This window comes from Naumovozyma dairenensis, chromosome 5 (genome assembly GCF_000227115.2).
Source record: "Naumovozyma dairenensis CBS 421 chromosome 5, complete genome".
NCBI lineage: Eukaryota > Fungi > Ascomycota > Saccharomycetes > Saccharomycetales > Saccharomycetaceae > Naumovozyma > Naumovozyma dairenensis.
In genome coordinates, this window is record NC_016483.1 from 281,237 (window position 1) to 302,267 (window position 21,031).

General features: G+C 34.5%; 12 protein-coding genes across 12 annotated transcripts; 8 read left to right on the forward strand and 4 right to left on the reverse strand.

Annotated features, from left to right (window-relative positions):
* Positions 1 to 1,072: 1,072 nt before the first annotated feature.
* On the forward strand, positions 1,073 to 2,278 carry MCT1 ([acyl-carrier-protein] S-malonyltransferase; the record flags this gene model as incomplete). The annotated part of the gene is made up of 1 exon (XM_003670152.1): positions 1,073 to 2,278. The coding sequence occupies one exon, from the start codon at positions 1,073 to 1,075 to the stop codon at positions 2,276 to 2,278; it is 1,206 nt and encodes a 401-aa protein (XP_003670200.1).
* Positions 2,279 to 2,400: 122 nt separating this feature from the next.
* RCN2 (Rcn2p) lies at positions 2,401 to 3,216 on the reverse strand (the record flags this gene model as incomplete). The annotated part of the gene is made up of 1 exon (XM_003670153.1): positions 2,401 to 3,216. One exon carries the CDS (start codon positions 3,214 to 3,216, stop codon positions 2,401 to 2,403), a length of 816 nt encoding a protein of 271 aa, XP_003670201.1.
* Positions 3,217 to 4,007: 791 nt separating this feature from the next.
* On the forward strand, positions 4,008 to 4,601 carry NDAI0E01430 (uncharacterized protein; the record flags this gene model as incomplete). Its single annotated transcript, XM_003670154.1, has 1 exon — positions 4,008 to 4,601. One exon carries the CDS (start codon positions 4,008 to 4,010, stop codon positions 4,599 to 4,601), a length of 594 nt encoding a protein of 197 aa, XP_003670202.1.
* A 65-nt stretch (positions 4,602 to 4,666) lies between these two features.
* Positions 4,667 to 7,345, reverse strand: RFC1 (replication factor C subunit 1; the record flags this gene model as incomplete). Its single annotated transcript, XM_003670155.1, has 1 exon — positions 4,667 to 7,345. The coding sequence occupies one exon, from the start codon at positions 7,343 to 7,345 to the stop codon at positions 4,667 to 4,669; it is 2,679 nt and encodes an 892-aa protein (XP_003670203.1).
* A 417-nt stretch (positions 7,346 to 7,762) lies between these two features.
* RUD3 (Rud3p) lies at positions 7,763 to 9,319 on the forward strand (the record flags this gene model as incomplete). Its single annotated transcript, XM_003670156.1, has 1 exon — positions 7,763 to 9,319. The coding sequence occupies one exon, from the start codon at positions 7,763 to 7,765 to the stop codon at positions 9,317 to 9,319; it is 1,557 nt and encodes a 518-aa protein (XP_003670204.1).
* Positions 9,320 to 9,722: 403 nt separating this feature from the next.
* On the forward strand, positions 9,723 to 10,307 carry AIM41 (Aim41p; the record flags this gene model as incomplete). The annotated part of the gene is made up of 1 exon (XM_003670157.1): positions 9,723 to 10,307. The coding sequence occupies one exon, from the start codon at positions 9,723 to 9,725 to the stop codon at positions 10,305 to 10,307; it is 585 nt and encodes a 194-aa protein (XP_003670205.1).
* A 357-nt stretch (positions 10,308 to 10,664) lies between these two features.
* On the forward strand, positions 10,665 to 11,534 carry NDAI0E01470 (uncharacterized protein; the record flags this gene model as incomplete). Its single annotated transcript, XM_003670158.1, has 1 exon — positions 10,665 to 11,534. The coding sequence occupies one exon, from the start codon at positions 10,665 to 10,667 to the stop codon at positions 11,532 to 11,534; it is 870 nt and encodes a 289-aa protein (XP_003670206.1).
* A 388-nt stretch (positions 11,535 to 11,922) lies between these two features.
* NDAI0E01480 (uncharacterized protein) lies at positions 11,923 to 12,821 on the forward strand (the record flags this gene model as incomplete). The annotated part of the gene is made up of 2 exons (XM_003670159.1): positions 11,923 to 11,931; positions 12,087 to 12,821. The coding sequence occupies 2 exons, from the start codon at positions 11,923 to 11,925 to the stop codon at positions 12,819 to 12,821; spliced, it is 744 nt and encodes a 247-aa protein (XP_003670207.1).
* A 488-nt stretch (positions 12,822 to 13,309) lies between these two features.
* NDAI0E01490 (uncharacterized protein) lies at positions 13,310 to 14,386 on the forward strand (the record flags this gene model as incomplete). The annotated part of the gene is made up of 1 exon (XM_003670160.1): positions 13,310 to 14,386. The coding sequence occupies one exon, from the start codon at positions 13,310 to 13,312 to the stop codon at positions 14,384 to 14,386; it is 1,077 nt and encodes a 358-aa protein (XP_003670208.1).
* A 248-nt stretch (positions 14,387 to 14,634) lies between these two features.
* STE4 (G protein subunit beta) lies at positions 14,635 to 15,921 on the reverse strand (the record flags this gene model as incomplete). The annotated part of the gene is made up of 1 exon (XM_003670161.1): positions 14,635 to 15,921. One exon carries the CDS (start codon positions 15,919 to 15,921, stop codon positions 14,635 to 14,637), a length of 1,287 nt encoding a protein of 428 aa, XP_003670209.1.
* A 587-nt stretch (positions 15,922 to 16,508) lies between these two features.
* On the reverse strand, positions 16,509 to 17,666 carry NDAI0E01510 (histone H1/H5 family protein; the record flags this gene model as incomplete). The annotated part of the gene is made up of 1 exon (XM_003670162.1): positions 16,509 to 17,666. The coding sequence occupies one exon, from the start codon at positions 17,664 to 17,666 to the stop codon at positions 16,509 to 16,511; it is 1,158 nt and encodes a 385-aa protein (XP_003670210.1).
* Positions 17,667 to 18,111: 445 nt separating this feature from the next.
* On the forward strand, positions 18,112 to 20,823 carry MGM1 (dynamin-related GTPase MGM1; the record flags this gene model as incomplete). The annotated part of the gene is made up of 1 exon (XM_003670163.1): positions 18,112 to 20,823. The coding sequence occupies one exon, from the start codon at positions 18,112 to 18,114 to the stop codon at positions 20,821 to 20,823; it is 2,712 nt and encodes a 903-aa protein (XP_003670211.1).
* Between the last annotated feature and the right edge of the window lie 208 nt (positions 20,824 to 21,031).

Here is a 21,031-nt window from a genome sequence, read left to right on the forward strand (position 1 = left end):
GATCGATGGATGACGTTGAAAACCGGCAGCGGCTGCCCGAGTCACGGCTCGCCGGCGGCCTCGAAGTGAAAATTCGAACGGGACAGTGGCGCGAGGGTGCGCGCCGTCTTGAAAAACTGGAATCTTCTTGACATACGTACGTACGTACACATACGCGTGCTCGATAGATTTAGTTAATACGTACTTGAATCAGCATCTATACTAGATAGTAAGTACACTGTACCGTTTATTGCAGGATAATTTGATTATCTGCTGGGTAGGGATCCAGTTTATTGCATGCTAGTTCACCTGCCGAGACCTTGTATCAATTGCGAGAGGGGCCTAACTGACGTGTTCAGTAATTTCCTTCATTCGTTATGTGAGTTTCGTACCAAACATGCCTGGGCTGTCAGTCCAAAGCCCGCTTTTTTTGTATCAGGTTCGCCTATGGTCGAATAAACCAACCAAAAGGCGATTTACTATTATAAGAGGATTTAAGACACATCTCTAGAAAATGAGGTGCCTTATACATTTATATATAATTCTCTAATGTTAAAAAAGAAGAGAAAACTGTCAATAAAAAATCCACATCAACACTTGCTGTACTGAGAGAGTCTCTGTGTATTTTTCTTGAGTCAATCAGTTAGACAGAGAGACAGAAAGACAGAGAGATTCCACAACACCACTATTTTCCAATTTTCGATTTTTGACGTCGCTCTTCAATGTGCGCCCCTTGTAAAACTGTTCGATCTTGTTGTTCGCTCTTTTGGTCCGCTTGAAATAACCCTAAGAACCCTCTTAGTAAGTACATCCATCAACTATAGAACTGAAGTTTGAGATATCCCCATAAGAAAGGATGGAAACATTGGCAAAATTTACTAACTTGAAATCGAATTCGAAGATGAAGTCTTCCCCGAGACATTGAGCATAAACCTTACCAACAAATCTGCTTAAGATATTACATTATCCCACCTGGCGATATATCAGAAAACTCAAGAAATCGATCAATTACTTGCTTATTCTTGCAGCCCTTACTTACCCTTTGTCATCACAATAATATATATTCTGCTTCACTGTCGCACAGAAATATTAAATGAGATTAATAACTTTCCCAGGCCAAGGAACATCCATATCAATTCCAATATTAAAGGCTTTAATAAGGAATAAATCAAAACAATTTCAAACAATCTTAAACCAAAATGGTAGCAATTCAAATGACTTATTGAAATATATTTTCCAAAATCCATCAAGTCCAGGTAGTATTGCCGTTTGCGCAAACCTTTACTATCAATTATATAAAATATTATCTCACGAATCATCAATACAAAATGATATGAATAAAGAAACAAAAGTACCGCCACCGCAGCAAAATATAGCTGACCAAGATTCTTTATTATTGGGACATTCATTAGGTGAATTAACATGTCTAAGTATCAATAATCTTTTCAAACTTAATGATCTCTTCAAAATTGCCAATTATAGAAACGACTTAATGATAAAGTACACAGAAAAATATTTAGTCGCTCACAAGATAAATCATTCAAGTAAATTTGAAATGTGGGCCTTATCATCACCAAATGCAATCCATTTACCAAACCAAGTAAATGACCTAATAACATCCTTACGTATAAACAAAAATGCACAAACCATTCAAGTAGCAAATGCCAACTCAATAAAACAATGTGTAGTAACAGGTCTCGTCGAAGACTTGGAATCCCTTCGAATAGAATTACATCTAGATTTCCCACGTTTACGAATTACAGAATTAACAAACCCAAATAATATCCCTTTCCATAACGACACAATACTTAGACCAATCCAAGAACCATTATATGATTTCATATGGAATATCTTAAAGGAAAATGGCACCACAATAGTCACAGAATTACAACATGGTATAATAACAAACTTAGACGGTAGCGTATCAAGATTCTTACATCATGCGTTGGAAAAATTCGTGAAATCAAGTTCAAATACTGTACAATTTACAAAATGTTATGAAACTATTAATAATAAAGCTTTCCAAATTAATGATGCAGTGTGTTTCGGACCGGGGAATGTCATTTTCAATTTGATCAAGAGGAATTGTCAAAATGTTACACCGTTTGAATATTCTTCTTTGACTACGGTTAATGCGTTCCATGATTATCATAATGCAAAGCAACAACAATCACAACAATCACAAGAAGCAAAAGGTGATGATAGTGGGAGGAAGCAAAATGACCATGACCACGACCACGACCACGACCACGACCACGACGACGGTATCGTACCTGAAGAAGAGGTTCATTTGGAATAATTACTATGTAAATATAATATTAACTATAAAAAAGTTTTTATGATGGAATGGAGATCGTTGTACATTTAAAATAACTAACTTTTAGCTTATGCATACACACTCATATATATATAATTATTCAGTTAGTGAGCAAATTCATTTAATGTAATGGTCGGACTCTTTGGTGGGGTGTTTGGAGTAGATGACGAATCCTTCCCAGATGCTACAGATAATGATGATGTTGATGATGAGGTATTCACTTTCAACGTATTTGGACGAATCGCATTCGAATTTACAACATCACTTGATGGTGGTGGTGGTTGGAATAAATACTTTGTTTGTGAACCATCCACTGGAGACGAAGATGATTCCTTTGTAGATTGTGGTGATATCTTTGGAGCGGGTTCCTTATAATATATTGATTTAGAATCTGGAGCAAATTTCAACAGCGTGGGTGATTCTATGGAGGTTCTTCTATCAGGAGATAAAGATGGACCACCCAATGCCAAAGAACCTACTGCAATACCAGTCCTCACAGGGTCTGTATCTATTGATAATATTGGTTTTTGTAAACTATTCTTACCATCATTGTTATCATTGATTTTCTCCATGTCATCAAAGGAGCGTGATCTAATTGGTGGTCTATTCGAATCACCCTTAGCATTATTCACTAATAACGATTCAGTTAAATAAAGTTTAATTGGAGTTGGAGCCAATTCCTTCATCAACTTTTGCAAGAATTCATAGATTACATCTGTAGATTCTTGATCATTCATGATGATAACAATTCTACTTAAGAATTGCAAAGGAGTAAAATATTGTAAATTAATCTTCAAATTGGGGAAATTCTCATCAAAGATTTTTTCTTCTAATTCTTGTGGCCATTTAGAAACAAATTTCTCCTTTGGTATATCAGTAATTAAAATTTGTGTTTTCTTGACTTGGGTTTCTTGGTTCATTGTGAAAATAAAAAAAAAATTGTTTATCAAAATTGTTGAGTGAATGTCTTTGTGGTTTCGTTTTTTTCTATGCTAGCTTAATATATTTGTACAAACAAAAATTGAATTACTATGATATGATTGAAATGGGAGTTGAAGAATATTTATATAAAGTCGCTTTATCGAGAACAGTTTGTTTAGAATTTTTTAGGGTAGTATTTGGGAATAGGCTTAGTTCAAACTGCGGTTGAAATAATGATCGCTGAACTAGAAAAATTGAATGAGGAGAAAATATGAGTATATTCTTACCAATTAAAAATATAAGTATAATAGAGGGGCAGACTGACAGTAATAGCTTAAAATGTATAGAGATGAGAATGCCCCGTTTGTTAAGAACTTTCCAATTTACCTGAATAATCCCTCTTTTATACAATCGATCTGAATCGAATTGAATCTAAATTAGTTTAATTATGTTATATAAGCACGCGTGGGCGAATGCTGCGCCCTCCCCTCAGTGATGGGGCTATGGGGCTTGCCCCCCCACTTCTGCCCCGGCATTCCTTTGACGGGGTTTCTTCCCTCATCAACCCTACAAGGGTAAGAGTATAGGGTTGGAAGGAGGTCACATGAGTTTAACCCTGGTTTATTTACTAGGGTTGAGCACCCCCTCCTTGAACTGCCCATTTACAACGTCACAAAACATATATACAATTTGTGCATTTCTAAATATCTATCTCATATCCAAAAAAAAATTGAACCAGGAAGAGTGTAATCCAGGATTAGATACATTTCTAATATCCTAATCTCTTGCAATGTCGAATACATCTCTATCCTCAAGTGAAGACATTTCAAGTACCAATCAAGAGATAAATAATGACCTCTCTTTGAATTTAGATGAACTTAATGAGGATTTCCCAACAACTAGATCTGATTCAATAGATTTAGAAGCTAAATCGAAGAAAAAACATCCAAAGCCATATCATAGACGTTTACTGACCAAAAAAACATCGATATATCTCGTTATTCTGATTGTAGTTTGCCTAGGAGCCATCCTATTATTTTCACCTTCATTTTTACCATCATTTTTCAAAAATAAAAAAACAAATGGTAGTAATACCTTCAAAAGGAAAACCTTAAATATTACTGGCGAAACTTTAATTTCTAATACAAATAAACAATTACAATTTTCTATCCCAAAACGAAAAGAAAATCCTCAAAATGGGGAGAATGTTTCATCATCATCATCCGTATCTCTAGTTGAACACATAGAGGGACAGAATCAAAGTATTTTGAAAGAATACCAGAAGTACACTATGGTCATTTACAATAATACTGGTTTTTTATTGGAAGACATAGAGTATAGTTCGGATTCTGGGAACTTTATTCTCAAATTCACACTTATATGAATTGGTTTCAAACTCTTTAAGCTGATATGTATAATAGTCTATATAAATACGATTCTTTATTATTATTATGCCTTCGTCTTTCTTTTTTTGGTAGCAGCTGCACCTGCTGCACCAACTGCCTTTTTCCTCTTCGTTGGCCTAACTTTTTGTTTAATAAGTTTATCTTTCTTGATGTCAGTATCTTCTTTGCCCTCATCCTCATCCTCTGCGCCTGGAACTGCATCATCTGCATCAACAACATCTTCGAAATCAGGTGTAGAACGTGCTGCACTCCCAACACCTGTCCCAATACTAGAACCAGTTTTATAAATAGCCACTGGATGTGTCATACTATTGTATTTCCTCGTAAATGCTGTTTTCACTGAAGTAGGAATCTTTTTTAATTGTAATGTTGTTATATCGGGACCAATCATAAAATCCATTATAGTGTCCCAATCTTCTCTTGTTAGATAGTAATCATCCATTAATTCAATAACATCCGAGACACCTTCTGCTCCCTTGTGCAGTAAGGGTTCCAACAATCTACGTTTGAAAGTGGGTAGATAAGCTAATCTTAATCCTAATTTATCAGTAGATGTACTTAACCTTGTATGATATTGCAACTCTTGTAATAGTCTATAGTATTTATTAGTCTTGGAATTTTGTCCTAACCACGCACTGAAATTAATTCTACCAGTCATACGGCCCGCAATCATAGAAGATGGACGTACAGAAGATAGAACGGCATGTAATGGTAATAACCCCCACAATTGTTCACTACTACGTATTTTTTTTTCAACTAAATCCGCAGCCGATATACTTTCAGCTGCATCAGCTACTGCTTGTAGATGTGATACACCAGATGGTAAATTGGAAGGCTTACAATTTAAATAATTTTCTTGAATCATTAATGGGGCAAAATCAAAATCATCAAAATACAATGCAATCTTGTCATTTAACGTAAATGTATTGGAACCAACATCAGTATAAATATATCCATCTAAAAGTTTATGCGCTATATCGAATGGCTTCAAGGCAATATTCTTTTCCCATGCTTTCGATATCTCTTGAATGTTTTCATGTCCAATATTCTTCGTAGTTTTAGAAATAGTTGAAAGTAAATTGATAATTTGTCTAATATCACCTCTTGTTGTTTGGACTAGTTTATCAATAATGTTAGGGTCTAATTTGAATTTTTCTCTAATGGCAATGGTCATTAATCTCGATTTAATACTATTTGCATCAGGTCTTCTAAATTGTAAATCTAGACAAATTCTATCAAATGGCCTCATCTTCGGTAAATTGCGTTCATTACAAATTAAAATCATTGGAGTAGTTGTCTTACGACAAAATTGGGCTAATTGTCCAACACCACCTCGATCACCACCACTCATACCATCAACTTCATCCATAATAATGACAAATTTCTTACCGTTCCCATTAATATCCACGTTCATACCAGGTTGGTTTTTGAAATAACCAATGACAGACATGTTACCTAGGGCATTTTTCACACCAGCATTTAACAAGGATTTCGACCTAACATCTGATGCATTCTGCTCTAATACATCATAGCCAAGTTCTTTGGCGACCAAATGGGCTGCAGTAGTTTTACCAATCCCAGGTGGTCCATATAGCATAGCACTTCTAAATATACCAGTCCCATCTCTACCTGCGGTTTTGAAGTCATTCTTCTTATTCGTTTCCCAATTAGTTAGCCAATTCTTTAATTTCGTCACACTTGTTTTATTCCCACAAATACCTACTGAAGAAGTTGGAGCATATTTAACAGTCCATAATTTATCTTCTTCCCTGACCGAATCTTCTTTATTAATGAACTCACCACTGCCTTTAGCCATCTTAATTCTTTCCTTCTTCGCATTTTCTGTTTTCAATAATTCTTCTGCCTCCTGCACAGCTTTAGCTTCCTCTTGTTCACGTTTCTGACGAGCCTTTTCAGCTGCTTCACCATCTCCACCTTCAGCTGGCATCCCTGAAACCAATTGCCTAAATCCATCTTCATCAATAGCCTTAATCTTTAATTGTTTAATTTTCTCCAATTTCTTAGGACCAGCTTCATCACCTAAAACCACCACAGAAGTCCTTCCAGAAATAGACTTAGTAACACGAGCACCATATCTTTTAGCAATTGATTCTGCCACTTCACGTTCTAAATTAGGCAAAACACCAGTAAACACGATAGTAAGTCCCAACAGACAATTTGGCTGTCCTTCTGGGAAATCTGGTGGTGCCTCCGCATCAACTTCTTCTCCTGTGGTTGCTCCACCTGCTTTACTGAAATCGAATCCCACATTTTCCTTTGCGTGGACTTGAGATAAATCTACTGATGGAAGTTTATCTAATATGTCTTGGGCGGTGATTGAGCCGTGTGAGGTAGCGCTACTAATTGAGGATGGTTTAGTGGTCTTCTTCGGTGCTGCTGGTTTGCTCTTTGATTCTGTTATTCTCTCAGTGGCAGATTTTGCCTCTTTTTTAGAGGCGATTGGAGATGATGAAAGGTTAATTATATCAGAGTCTGCTTCCTTCTTTTTTTCTATGGTAGGAGGTTCAGCGGTTGTTTTTGTCTTTTTCCTTGCTGGTTTTTTAATTATTATATCATCTTCATCTGAATCGTCAAGATTGATGACTTCCTGTGGAATTGAATTGGGAGCACCGGATGATGATGATGATGATGATTTTGTTGCAGTCTTTGAAGGTATCTTCCTTTTAGCACTCTTGTTAAAAAAATCGGTAATATTGACCATAATTTCCTACTTCTTTTAGTTTTGTCTTTGACAGAAGAGGATAGTACTAGAGACCAATTGAATTGGGTGATAGGTGATCTTAGACCTCCTTTTCCTTTTTGTTCAAAATAGCATTTACCTCTGGTTTACCTCTGATATATGCTATTCTCAGATAAGTATTTTTCATTATATCTTAACTTCCGGATTTTTTCATGGATCTTATTACGCGTTTGAAGAATTGATACGTACGTACATAATTTCATGTCAGGTCGATAGGATTCCAAGATGACAATTGATGACCAGCTTATGTCTCGATAGTACTAGGTAATATTACCTGGCAATTATCCCTAACCGTTCCTCGATAGCTCGAAGTAATATAAAATTGATAGATTGCTACATATTGCAAAAGAGATTGACTGACGATTATTCGATTAGAAGATGGGTAAAAATAAGAAGAAAAATAATAATAATAATAATAACAATAATAACAAGAAACATGCTAATCCCTCACCTAAACAAGACCCTATAGATGACAGTAAAGAACAGGAACAGGTAAATAAACAAGAACAACCTCCCAAGATCGAATCTACCCAAGAACCGAAGGAGCCTGTAGAGGAAAGCGGAGCTGACGATGTTGAGAAAGACGATAAAGAAGAACCAAAGGATACTTCTGTAATGGGCAAAGAAGAACAAGAAGATACTAAAACAAGAGAAAATAATGATATACGTAACTCATTTGACTCAAGTGAGAAGGATGAACAGATAGAAAAACTTCAAACGGAAATGGCAGATTTAAAAAAAGAGTTGAAGGATACTCAAGAAAAACTTGCAAAGTCATCATCAACGTCATCATCACCATCAGTTGATGAAATGGAAAAATCTGAAGAAAATGACAAAAATGAAGAACTGGAGAAACTTAAAGAGGAACGTGACCACTTTGAATCGCAATATAATTCACTATTAAATAGAATCTCATCCATGAAGAATGTTTTTAATAAGATGAAAGAATCACAACGAGACTTGGAAATTGTTCAAGATCAAGTAGCTGAGTATGAATCTCAAAACTTAAAATTAAAGAACAAAGTAGAGTTAATCACAAAGGAAAAAACAGAATTAGCTACTACTATGGTAACTCTCAATAAAGAATTATCATCTTTAGAAGATAAATACGAGGCGTTAGAGAATAAATCTATGAAATATGAAAAGCAACTAAAGGATTTCAAACGCCAAGAGAAAGAAAATTCTAATACTTATACACATCAATTAGAAGGTTACCGGAAGGAGAAGGAACTGTTAGATACCCAATTACAAGAACTCCTGATCATTCTAGATAATAATAAGCAAGACATTGTGAACTTAAAAGATGAAAAGGAAGAAATGAAGCAAGCTCTTCATGCCAGTGAGAATGAAAAAACTGCATTTGAAGAATCGTTGCAACAATTGTCGTCAAAACTTGAGGAGCAAGAAAACGATTATGCACAATCCTTACGAGAAAAGGCACAGGAAATTAAAGCATTGTCAGTCCAACTGGAAAGCTCAGCTGATAAAAATAAGGCATTACAAACTGAACTTCAATCCTTAAAGGATGATATTCAGAGCTTGAAAGAAAATTCCTCTTTGAAAGACAAATTGGAGCAAGAAACAAAAGAGCAAGCATTACAAATTGGTAAGTTACGACATGAATCAATTGTTCTAAATGAGCATTTAACAAAGGCTATGGCAATGTTAAAGAGATCAAGTGACTCAGAATCCGTCGATAAAGAATTGATTTCCAATTTGCTGATTTCTTTTGTTTCAATTCCACGAGCTGATCCTAAGAAATTTGAAGTTCTCGAGTTACTATCGAGCTTCTTGAATTGGGATGATGACAAAAAACAACAAGCTGGGTTATTACTTGATCCTAAGGAAAGGAGATCATCTACTGGGCCTGTATCAAAGACTCAAAGTTTTGTTTCCATGTGGACTGATTATTTAGAAAAAGAAAGTGAAAGATAATCTGATTTAATGGACCAAAAATGGCACGATATACTATTAGTTAAAAATAATTAATAATACAAACTTTATATAGACTTCAAAAAATGAAAATGAGACTCACATAATTATAGCATTGAACCTGTTTAAGTATGGGAATAGGCTAGTCATTTTTAGAAGTGGTTCATATTGTAAAAAATCCTGTCCATTTTATAATTTCTGTCACTTTTCTCGTGAGAATTCTTTAAGAGTACACTCACCGAAAAAAGGGATCATCGGAGAAAGAAGCTATAAAGGGGACCTCCTAATTCAAATAAAATAATATATAAAAAGGACGTCGATTTGGGAAGGTTCCAATTCCAAACCTTAACGAAAAGATCGAATAGTGATATAAGTAACATCTGCATTACAAAAAATAGTATTTATAATGTTTTTACGTGTATTGAGACAGCCAGCAGTTAGACGAAGTATCATTCCAACTTCACGTCGTTTCCTAAGATTCAACTCTACAGAAGCGTACACAAATGCGATCTCCAATTTGAAAAAAGATTTAAAGGAGGCAATGAGTGCCAAGGATGAGGTAAAGAAGACAACAATAAGAAGCATATTATCCACTGTTAAGAATGAAGAAATAGCTAATGCTAAAAATGATTCTACTCTCAATGAATTTAGCTTATTCGATACCTTTTCCAGATTGATAACACAACGTATGGAATCTATTGAAAATTATAAGAAAAATGATAGACAAGATTTGGTGAATAACGAACAAAAGGAATTGGATATTTTAAAGGACTATAGAGCCAAATTGCCTGTAGCAACAGAAGATGAAATCAACGCTAAAGTTTTGGCGCTATTAAACAAACTCAAAGAGACTCAAGAAGGGTTGAAAATAAATCAAGTAATGAGTAAATTGGACTGGAAGACTATTCCAACCGAGTGGAGAGCTTCTGCTAATTCAATTAAGAAAAGTGTTGTTTCTCAATTCAAAGACGTATTCGAGAGAATGAAGTAAACAGACACAAATATTTCGAGTTCTTCACTCCGGTTGACAAAACAAAATGTTTCATACCTTCTCTTTTTATTATATTTTATTTCTTTCTCTATTTATTTTAGTAAATATTCTAATATTATTCTGTTCCATGTTGCGTGACAATTATTGTCGTCTTAACCCACAGCAATTTTTGTGACACCATGACAAGACACATGTAAAATTATAAAAGGAAAAGGAGGACGGCAATACCTTATATCTTACTTTCCAATCTCCTTCTCTACATTTTGATCTGTTCTTTCCTTTATTATGCAAATCTAGTCACCAACAATCTTTACAGAAATATCGTTGCTTAGTTTATGTTCATTGCAAGAATGTTGAATGCTCTTTTTTCCTTTCATCATTTTTTTACTTTCTCTTAAATACATTAATGCAACATATTCCATTACATTAACTAGCGATTATGATTCTTCTTCAATTGATTATGGTACCAATGATTTCTTTGAACTAGAGGATTTCAACGAAACTGACAAATTAATAACAAATGACGTAGTCGAAGAAGATTTCGAGTCAGTTGCAAATATTTTATCACCAAATCAAGACGGAAAGGAATTCTCTCCAAAGGGTGTCGTAGTTTATGAATTTAAAAAGAGCATAAACGAATTACCGATGTCAGAAATCGGATATAATAAAACGTTTGATAATGAATTTAAATTAAAACCTTTATCGATAAAAGAAATCCTCCCTGAACTAGATAACATATTTTCAAGAGAGGTAACTAGTCATAAAAAGTTCAAATTGATAAAGGAAATTTTAAGAGAAATAGATGAAGAATCTAATGATTTGGGAAAACTTTCATTAGAGCAGGGCATAACACTACCGTCAAGAAAATTAGTTGAGCAAATAAAACCTACAGGTGTGACATTTATACCAAAGGAAGTTTTACGAAAAACTTTATATCAACCAACATTATCTACACCTTATAGTCAAAGGGCTGAAAGTATTTTTGGGATAACTCAAGCTCCATTTCCAATAAAAAGAGTAAACACAGTAGACTTAGATAAACTTATACCAAAAGATTTCAAAATTAATCCGAGAGTATATTTTAGGCTAAAATCTTTACAATACACATACATTATGCTGCAAAGAAGTAAAAGGTGCTGGCTGCTTACAAGATATTTTCTCAAAGATATCATTTTTCCGGTTTTGTTATGCGTTTATGCAATGTTATTTCAGTGTTTGAAGTTTTGATATTTTCTGTGTTGGATGAAGAAAGATTATATTAGTAATAACATAATTATTGAATTTATAATTCTCATTTGTATAATAAAAATAAAAAGCATTCGATAGAAATCTAAGCTAATCTAAGCTCTTTGTTTTTAAGAACATATAATTGTAGATATCTTTCTCTGTATATTCTAACCAAATAGTGACCCAAGTTATATATTGGATCTGTATTTCAATTGCGACGCGGCTATTGTTTATAGTGAATTATTTCAATATCAAAAGAATCTAAACTTTCTATTTAATTTGAAAAATGGAACAGTGACTTTTTGAGAGCAGCTGTTGAAAAACTATAGGTTATACCCTTGTATTCATACTCCGACAAATACGTTAGAAACATTTTGAATCAGTGATAATGGTTGCAGTATGTATTAACCATTTCAAGACCGCAGCAAATGAATCCCAATATAACTAACTAACACGTCGACGACTATCTTCATATGTTCATCATGCTATCAATTAATCTTGATATATGTTTGAGCGACTGAAGACATCTTTATGCACCTTCAATAATTTCAGTCAGTGAAAAGGACGATAAGAATTAAAACAGCTCAACACATACTCCCAGATCTACCACCGGTAGAAAACTTTCCAATGCGTCAATGGAGCATTGAAATAGTACTATTAGACAAAGAAGGCAATGAAATACCTGCTACTATCCTTGATAAGGTCACATACCATCTTCACCCAACGTTTGTGAACCCTAATAGAACTTTCACGGAGATACCATTTAGGATTGAGGAGCAAGGTTGGGGTGGGTTCCCATTGAATATAAGTTTATTTCTTCTAGAGAAAGGTGGTGAAAGGAAAGTTACTCATGATTTGAATTTCTTACAAGAATCATACGAAGTGGATCATGTTATTCAAGTGCCCGTTAATAAACCTGGATTAGCTGCTGAATTAGCTAAGAGTGGGCCTGCAGACGAAATTAATGCATTATTGACTAGTTCAGCATCGACGAAAAGGAAAGGAGCTGTTACTAATACGGATTCTAAGACGAAAAAGCCGAAATTAAGCTCTTCTCCCATGGTTAGAGGTGATGTTGATATTGAAAAATTGGCATTCGGTTTAACCAAATTGAGTGAAGATGATTTAGTTGGTGTAGTACAAATGGTTTCTGACAGTTGGACTCCAGAGGAAAGTGCCGCAAATAATGTGGAAGAGGGTGAATTTGTATTTGATTTATTCACATTAAAGGAGGATGTATTAAAAAATTTGTGGGACTATGTTATGAAGAATACAGAAGGGAAGTAATCACAGATCATTTATGTTACCTCTTTTCATTACACGATTGCAGACAAGTTTGTATAAATATACCATCGTAGGTAATAAATTTTCATTAATACCTGACAAAACCAATTTACATGAAATCCGAATATATAAAAATCTTGAAAGATGAATTTCAAAACCATTCAAGATGGCTTGCTTACATAGTTGTGCATCTCTAGCGATGTCTCATTATTATCTATTGAAAAGGTTTCTTGGCATCGTATTCTTTAACCATATTCGCGTGGCATTTTAAAAACACAGGTTGTCAATGTGGCAGAATTGAGGGGGGATTTTTCAATCTGGGTAGTAAGTGAGAAAATACCACGGCCAATATACTGAGAACTTGAAATTTATTGATCAGATAGCATAAATTGTTATATAGATGATACTGGGCTTCTTACTGATCAACAACATATGTTTCTCATCAACTATAAGGAAAGGAACTGCTTGATAATAATACAAAATTTCCTGCGATGCAAGAACCAAGCCTGGAAATACCTGTGGTAAATGACCCACTTGCAGATGCATTAAAGGATGTTTATGATGTCGTCAAACTCATACTGCGAGTAAAAACACAACAAGTGATTATCCAGGATCCACCATTGACGGATCAGACCATAGATGAGGCAATAGATTCTGATGATACAGTTGAGGAAACCGTTTCTCCCTCAGATGATATCACAATTTTACTGCAAAACAGTCAAGGAAGTGAGAGACTACATACAATCGAGACATCCGAAAGTGGTAATGGTACCCAGGAAGAACTGAGCAAGGAAGGTCTCCATTTCGAAAGTGGTACACACAATGGTCATCTAATGGAAAACAAACTTGTGATAAATGGAGGATATGAAAACAATAAAGAAGCAATCGATGGTCGAGAAGAAGAAGATCATGATAATGATGAGGACGATGGAGAAGGAGATGAATTACCGCTACGTAAATGGAGAGTTGAAATATGTCTACTTGATAAAGAAGGGAATGAGATTGAAGCATCTATACTAAAATCATGCACATATTATCTCCATCCAACGTTTGCAAATCCTGTTCGAAAAATCAGCTCTCCACCATTCACATTAGATGAACAAGGTTGGGGTGAATTTGAATTTAAAATAATATGCAATCTCATAGAACAAGCGGGTAAATTTATTGTATTCCATGATCTTCAGTTTTCAGAAGAAGCATATGCTATGGATTACTCGATTTATATCTCATGTAATACGCCACTAATACGAAGTTTTCTTGAGAGTCATCATCTTTTGCCAGATACTTCTATCGAAAATGTTGATGAACTCATACACAAGGAAATATACAAAGCACATTCTAAGTGGATCAAAGAAGTGCCATATTACGATGAAGATCTCGTTGATGAGATAACCCAAATGATAATTAATCATCCTTCTGTCATGACGGAAATAAATAAATATCCCAGAAAGGAAGCGTTTGTTATGGGATTCTATCAGTTACCACTAGATTTATTGAATTCTATTCGTGCACATATTAATAAAGAACATGACGTTAAACAAGATGTGGAATGTTCAGATGGTGCGTAGTTTTAAAAACGAACTAACCTGTAAACCTCGAAGAGAGTCACTTTCCATAACTATCAAGCTAATGTACACATAGACGTTAGGGAAGGAACTATTGAAAACTATAAAAGTCGGACCAACAATGACGGCTTAGTGCTTATTCGAGTATGTAGAATAACAGAAAAGAAAGGAAATCGTTTAATGAGAGTAGGAATAATAAAACAATTGTTGACACTCAAATTATAAATGTATAGACTATATCTTAATTAAAGTTACATATACCTTGGAGACCAGATCTTCATTGTAGAATCCCATGAAGCAGTACAAACTGCCAATCCATCAGGACTTGTTTCTACACCAGATATCCTATCACTATGACCGTCTAATTTTCCTACAATTTCACCCTTTAATAAATCCCAAATAACACATCCAATGTCTGTGTAACAAGCATACATCAATCTGCCCGATCCGCTGAAATCTAACGAAACAACACCTTGATTATCTAAATAACTTGATGTTATTGAGTTAGCAAATGGTGATTGTGGAGAATATTTCGAATATTCCATTGTAGCAGATGTATACGTTGGGTGCTTCAGTTCCTTTTGCATTCCTTGTTGTAAAGAATAGCTAGCAATAGAACAATCCGATCTTAAATCAAACATATTAATTATCCCATCATCACTCCCTGTTATTATTGAATTGCCATCTTTAAAGAATTTAATGCTAGTAACATCACTGTCACTTACAAAGAATTTCTGTACAGCTGAAGGAGATCTTGTGTCCCAAATATACGTGTACCCATCAGACCCACAACTTGCAAAGATACTGCTATCATTAGATTCACCATCAGTTTCAGTGGCACCTTGTCTTGAGGGCATTGCTAAAGCGAGTACATCGCCTAAATGATCAGAATATTCTCTAAGTCTTTTTGCTTTCGGAATATTCCAAAGAGCACAAGTCATATCCCCACTACTTGTAATAACGTGAGAATTATCCCAAAACTCAATATCTGATATATAACAAGTGTGACCCTTGAAGATCGAGACAACGTTTTGTTGGACCCTGTTTTCTTTGGAAACACGATATATTGTACAATTATTATTAAGACCGCCACTTGCTACTAGTTTCCCTGAGGGCGATATGGCACAAGAGAGAACCCATTGTGAATCTAAGGGGATAGCATTTTGCTTTAACCCTGTTGCTGAGTCCCAAATCAACATGAACCCATCCTGACTCGAACTTAATATTGATTTGGAATTTAAACTCCATTTGAATTGTGAAATTTTATTGTTATGACCCCTTAACGTTAAAGTTGGTTTTAAGTTTATATGTGGTTTAATGAGAGGTTCTATTTGTTGTGAGATTTGGAAAAGGTCTGCATCTTGGATTTTTGATTTGATTTTGTTTACTTGAGTATAAAGATGTTTCGTTTCATTTCTCGCTTGATCTATTTTTTGTTGGATTTCATCTTCCAAAGTTTGAATATCTTGATAGGAAAGGTATTGTTGTTGCGGCTGTTGTATTAAATAGACTGGTTGGTCCACTGGATATGCACTCATCTGCGTGACTTTTTTTGTTATTAGTTTCGTTTGCCAAGTTTTTTTTCTTATATATTTGGTCCCTGATCAAATAGAAGTGTATAAGATATACTATATATTACGTATTTTGATAAGATTTCGAAAACAAGTCCAAGCTGAAAGAAGAAGATGGTATTGTTTGTTACATTTAGCAAGGAAGGGCTTGCCTTTCTGGAATAATTCAACTCTCCTTCATTGACTCTTTTTCTTCGAAAAGATAAAACCTATTTCTTGTTTTCTTATGAACCTCAAAACTGGCAGACAATGTGTCGTCGAAGAAAAGTCCGCAGTGTAAAGTTTCACATCAAAACACCTACCTGAGTAAAGGAGCAACAAACACAATCCACGCAGGAACTATAACAATGGCATGCAAAGAAACAAACACTAGTTTGATATATTGATACATTCATTTTATATACCTGCGTACTTACGTAGTAGACTGTTTATATGCTTCCCCAGTGAGAATATAAAAGTCCAATAACAAATTCGTTTAATAAAGAATAATAGCAAAACAAAAAAAAAGGATTCTGTATACATTAAGAAACCTTTGGGATAAGTCCATCAGTTAATTAGCCACTTTTGGCTGTCTTTTTTGACTTTGGAAATTTTACTGTTCCCAATGGACCCTTTGGCATCAATAATTCCCCACTGTCCACACATTTCTTAATAGTTGAATTAAATAGATAATCAAATCTTGTTGGATTGATGCTATCAAAGTTCCCTTTGACAAATTTTTTTAAAGTGTTACGACTAGCTCCCTTCCCATCATTAAGGTCTGATAGGCTTTTCATGATCATTTCCTTGTAAGAAGGCGCGTCGGATTGTGAACCACCATTACTTCCTTTAGAAGTCGGACGTTTTGGCTTTGTTTTTGGCTTTTCGACTTTCTTATTCATTGATGTTTTTTTATTGGTTGTAGACTTAGGTTTCGTAACTTTACTTTTATGCTCTTTGGTACTTTTAGAATCGTTAGTGCTTTTTGGCGTTTTACTTTTAGTTACTTTTCCTGCAGGTTTAGGTAACATAACTGTCCCTGAAGGCCCCTTTGGTTGAATAAACTCACCGCCATCCACACCTTTCTTAAGAGCGGAATTAAAGAAATGATCGAAATTGGTGGTTGTTTCGAAATTTGGATTTTGTGATTTGAGATGCTTCTTCAAAGCCATTCGACTCGACCCCTTTCGTTCATTTAAATCCCTAATTGCATCTTTGATTAGATTCTTGTAACTCTTTGTAGATTCCGATAAAGTTTCTGCCTCAGTTGATTTCTTGTTAGAAGCTTTCTTTCTTTTCGTAGCTTTTGGTTTGCCATCAGTTTCTTCATTAGTTGAATCTTCCTTTTTCTTAGAGTCATCAATTTCATCTTCTTCATCCATCTCGTCGTTAGCTCTTTTTCCATTCTTTTCAGTAATTTTTTCTTCGTCTTCAACCTCCTGTTGTTCATCATCGTTTTGCGTCTTCTCCCCTTCTTTTACTTCGTCTCCACCTGATTCACCCTCAGTGTTTGCTTCTTCCTCTTTGGTAGGAGCAGTTTCGTTATCTTTATCGTTAGACTCCGATTCAATAACATCTTCTTTGCTTCCCCTTCTTATGGTCCCTCTTGTACGAGGAGTACCATTACTTGCTTTTCTCTTTAAGGGTGCTTTCCCCTCCTTTTCTGTGGTTGCAGATTCAGATTTGTTAACAGATTGAGTCTTTTTAGGAAAATTGGGTCTTCTTATTGGCATATTTTTAGATTTCTGGAGTATTATTTGATGATATTTAATATAGTCTTTCTTATTAAATTGCTTCTTATAAAAACAGAGTTAACTTGTCTTAAAAGTACATCCCCCATCTTGTTATATTTATCAATACGATATCTGTATATTTAGTTTCGCGAGGCTCCTCCTCCTTAACTCAATAAAAATCAATTGCATGACTGGGAAAATATAAGTAACAGAAGTAAATGTAAAACAATAATAACAGGCTTACTCAACTCTATGAACATTAGTAACTTTCCATTGTACCAGTAGACATTAAACTGTATTTATATCATACATTAGATCACAGTTCTTAGCCATTGGCATATACGAACATATTACCATATTCTAATTAATCCCCATTTGAAAAACATACATAGAGATCAACCAATCAAAATTTATTCTCTCGTTCATCTGTACCACCTTATCTAAAATGTCATCAGCATTGAGTCTATCACGAAATACCCTACAGATACTTACATCTAACCGTCTACAGCATCCATCTCATGTTTGTATGCGTCGCCTGATGCTGTCACATTTCACAAGACGGTTTATCCATTCTACTAGGAGCTCATCATCATTGATAATAAACATACCCTTTCCTCGTCAGCCTTATCTTCATCGTACGTTTAGAAACCATTCAACCACATATCCTTATGTAATAACCTCCCGAAGATTTATGTCCATATTCCCAAAGATAATAACTAAAGTAGTCAAATTACCAGTTTATGTGGGAGGTGGGTTAGCAGCTGCTGGTAGTTATGTAGCATACAAACTCGAGGAAGCAAATAGTTTTACTTGGGATAAGTGGAACCAATTGAAAGATTATTCAACAAACATGAGAGATAAACTGAATGGATATTTTGGTAGTGATGGAAGTGGTGTACCGCCTTCTGAAAATTCATCAGGTTCCTCTGATTCTAATGGGACTGTCCCTACAGCTACTTTACTTGCATCATTAGTCGACGATGAGGAAGATAAGGAGAAAAAAAGTGACGACGATGAAGATGAAGATGAAGATGATTATTTGGATTCCGTGGATACCACTCAAGATGAGATGTTGAATTTGACGAAACAAATGATTGAAATCAGATCAATAGTAAGTAAAGTTGATTCCACTTCTGCAAATTTAACGTTACCTTCCATTGTAGTGATTGGTTCTCAATCCTCAGGTAAATCATCAGTATTGGAATCGATCGTCGGGAAAGAATTCTTACCAAAAGGTTCCAATATGGTAACAAGAAGACCTATTGAATTAACATTAGTGAACACACCGGGGAATAGTGAAATAACAGCAGATTTTCCCACTTTAAGAACTTATAATTTAACGGATTTTAAAGAAGTTAAAAGGATTTTGATGGAATTGAATATGGCTGTTCCCTCCACAGAAGCTGTCTCTGAGGAACCGATTCAATTAACTATCAAGGCATCGACTGTTCCTGATTTATCATTGGTAGATTTACCTGGTTATATTCAAGTTGAAGCAGCAGATCAACCAATGGAATTAAAATCTAAAATTAGACTATTATGTGATAAATATTTAAACGAGCCGAATATTATCCTTGCAATTTCTGCAGCCGATGTGGATTTGGCAAATAGTTCTGCGTTAAGAGCTGCTAAATTAGCTGACCCACAGGGTTTGAGAACTATTGGTGTTATAACAAAACTGGATTTAGTGACTCCAGTGTTGGCCAGAAATATATTAAACAATAAGAAATATCCTTTGAAGATGGGATACGTTGGTGTAATTACGAAGACTGGACCAAATGGAGCTTCCCTATCTCAACATTCCTCGTTAGGATCAGGCATGTCGCATTTATTTGGGAATAAGGATAGAACTAGTACAGCCTTATCTACTAGAGAAGAAGTATCACCAGAACAATTAGAGGCAAGACAATTTGAAAAATCATATTTTAAAGAGAATAGGAAAACCTTCCAAAATTGTCAAGTCACCACAAAGAAATTACGAGAGAAATTAATAAAGATTTTAGAAATTTCCATGTCAAATGCCTTGGAACCAACATCAACTGTCATTCAACAAGAATTAGATGATACATCGTATTTATTCAAAGTGGAGTTCAATGATCGTCAGTTGACACCTAAATCGTACTTATTAAACAATATTGATATTTTGAAACTATCAATTAAAGAATTTCAAGAAAAATTTAATAGGAATGAATTGAAATCTATCTTAAAGGCAGATTTGGATCAAAAAGTTTTAGATTTTCTAGCAACAAGATATTGGAAGGATGAAAATTTCATTGAATTGAGCAACAATAATAGGTTTATTAAAAATGATGATGAGATTCTTTATTGGCATAAGAAATTAGATTTAGCTTCATCAAGTTTGACTAAGATTGGTATTGGTAGATTATCTACTATGTTGGTTACCAATTCTATATTGAAAGAACTAGGAAACGTCTTAGAGTGTACACAATTGAAAAATCATGATTTAATTAAAGAATTAGTTTTGAACACTGCGGTCAATGTATTGAATACCAAATATTACTCTACAGCGGATCAGGTAGAAAATTGCGTGAAACCATTCAAATATGAGATTGATCTTGAAGATAGAGATTGGAATATTGCAAGGGAACATTCTATTAATTTAATCAAAGAAGAATTGCGTCAATGTAATCAACGGTATGAAACCATTAAAAATGTTATTGGTAATAAAAAATTACAACATGTTATGCATTATTTAGAGCAAGATACCACTCAAAAGGAAACATTGGGTATGTCCAAAATGTTATTAGAGAGAGGTGCTGAAGCATCCTTCTTAGATAAACGATCCAAAGTTTTATCATTTCGGTTAAAGTTATTAAAGAATAATTGTCGGAGTAAGGATAATAAAGATTTTTGTCCAGAAGTCTTTTTGAATGCAGTTAGTGAAAAATTGACATCTACTGCTGTTCTTTTCTTAAATGTTGAACTATTAAGCGATTTCTTCTATAATTTTCCAATCGAGTTGGATAATAGATTAAATGTATTAACTAGTGAACAAATAGAAATGTTTGCGAAGGAAGATCCTAAGATTTCAAGACATATCGAGTTACAAAAGAGAAAGGAATTGTTGGAGTTGGCGTTAGCAAAAATTGATTCCATTTTAGTCTTTAAGAGAAGCTACAAAAGTATCAATAAGTAAAAAAGATTCCCTAAAATAGATAAAAAACATCTGATATCCTTTTCATAATAATTTATCATTGATATCTAATGTTAGATGATAGTAAAAAACTATGTAAATATTCCCAACAGAAAGGAAAGCGGAAGTAAAGAACATATGGTTATGCCTTAATTTTTTTAATTTTTTTCATTTGTATATATTAATTGATTTGATTTTTTATTCCTATTAC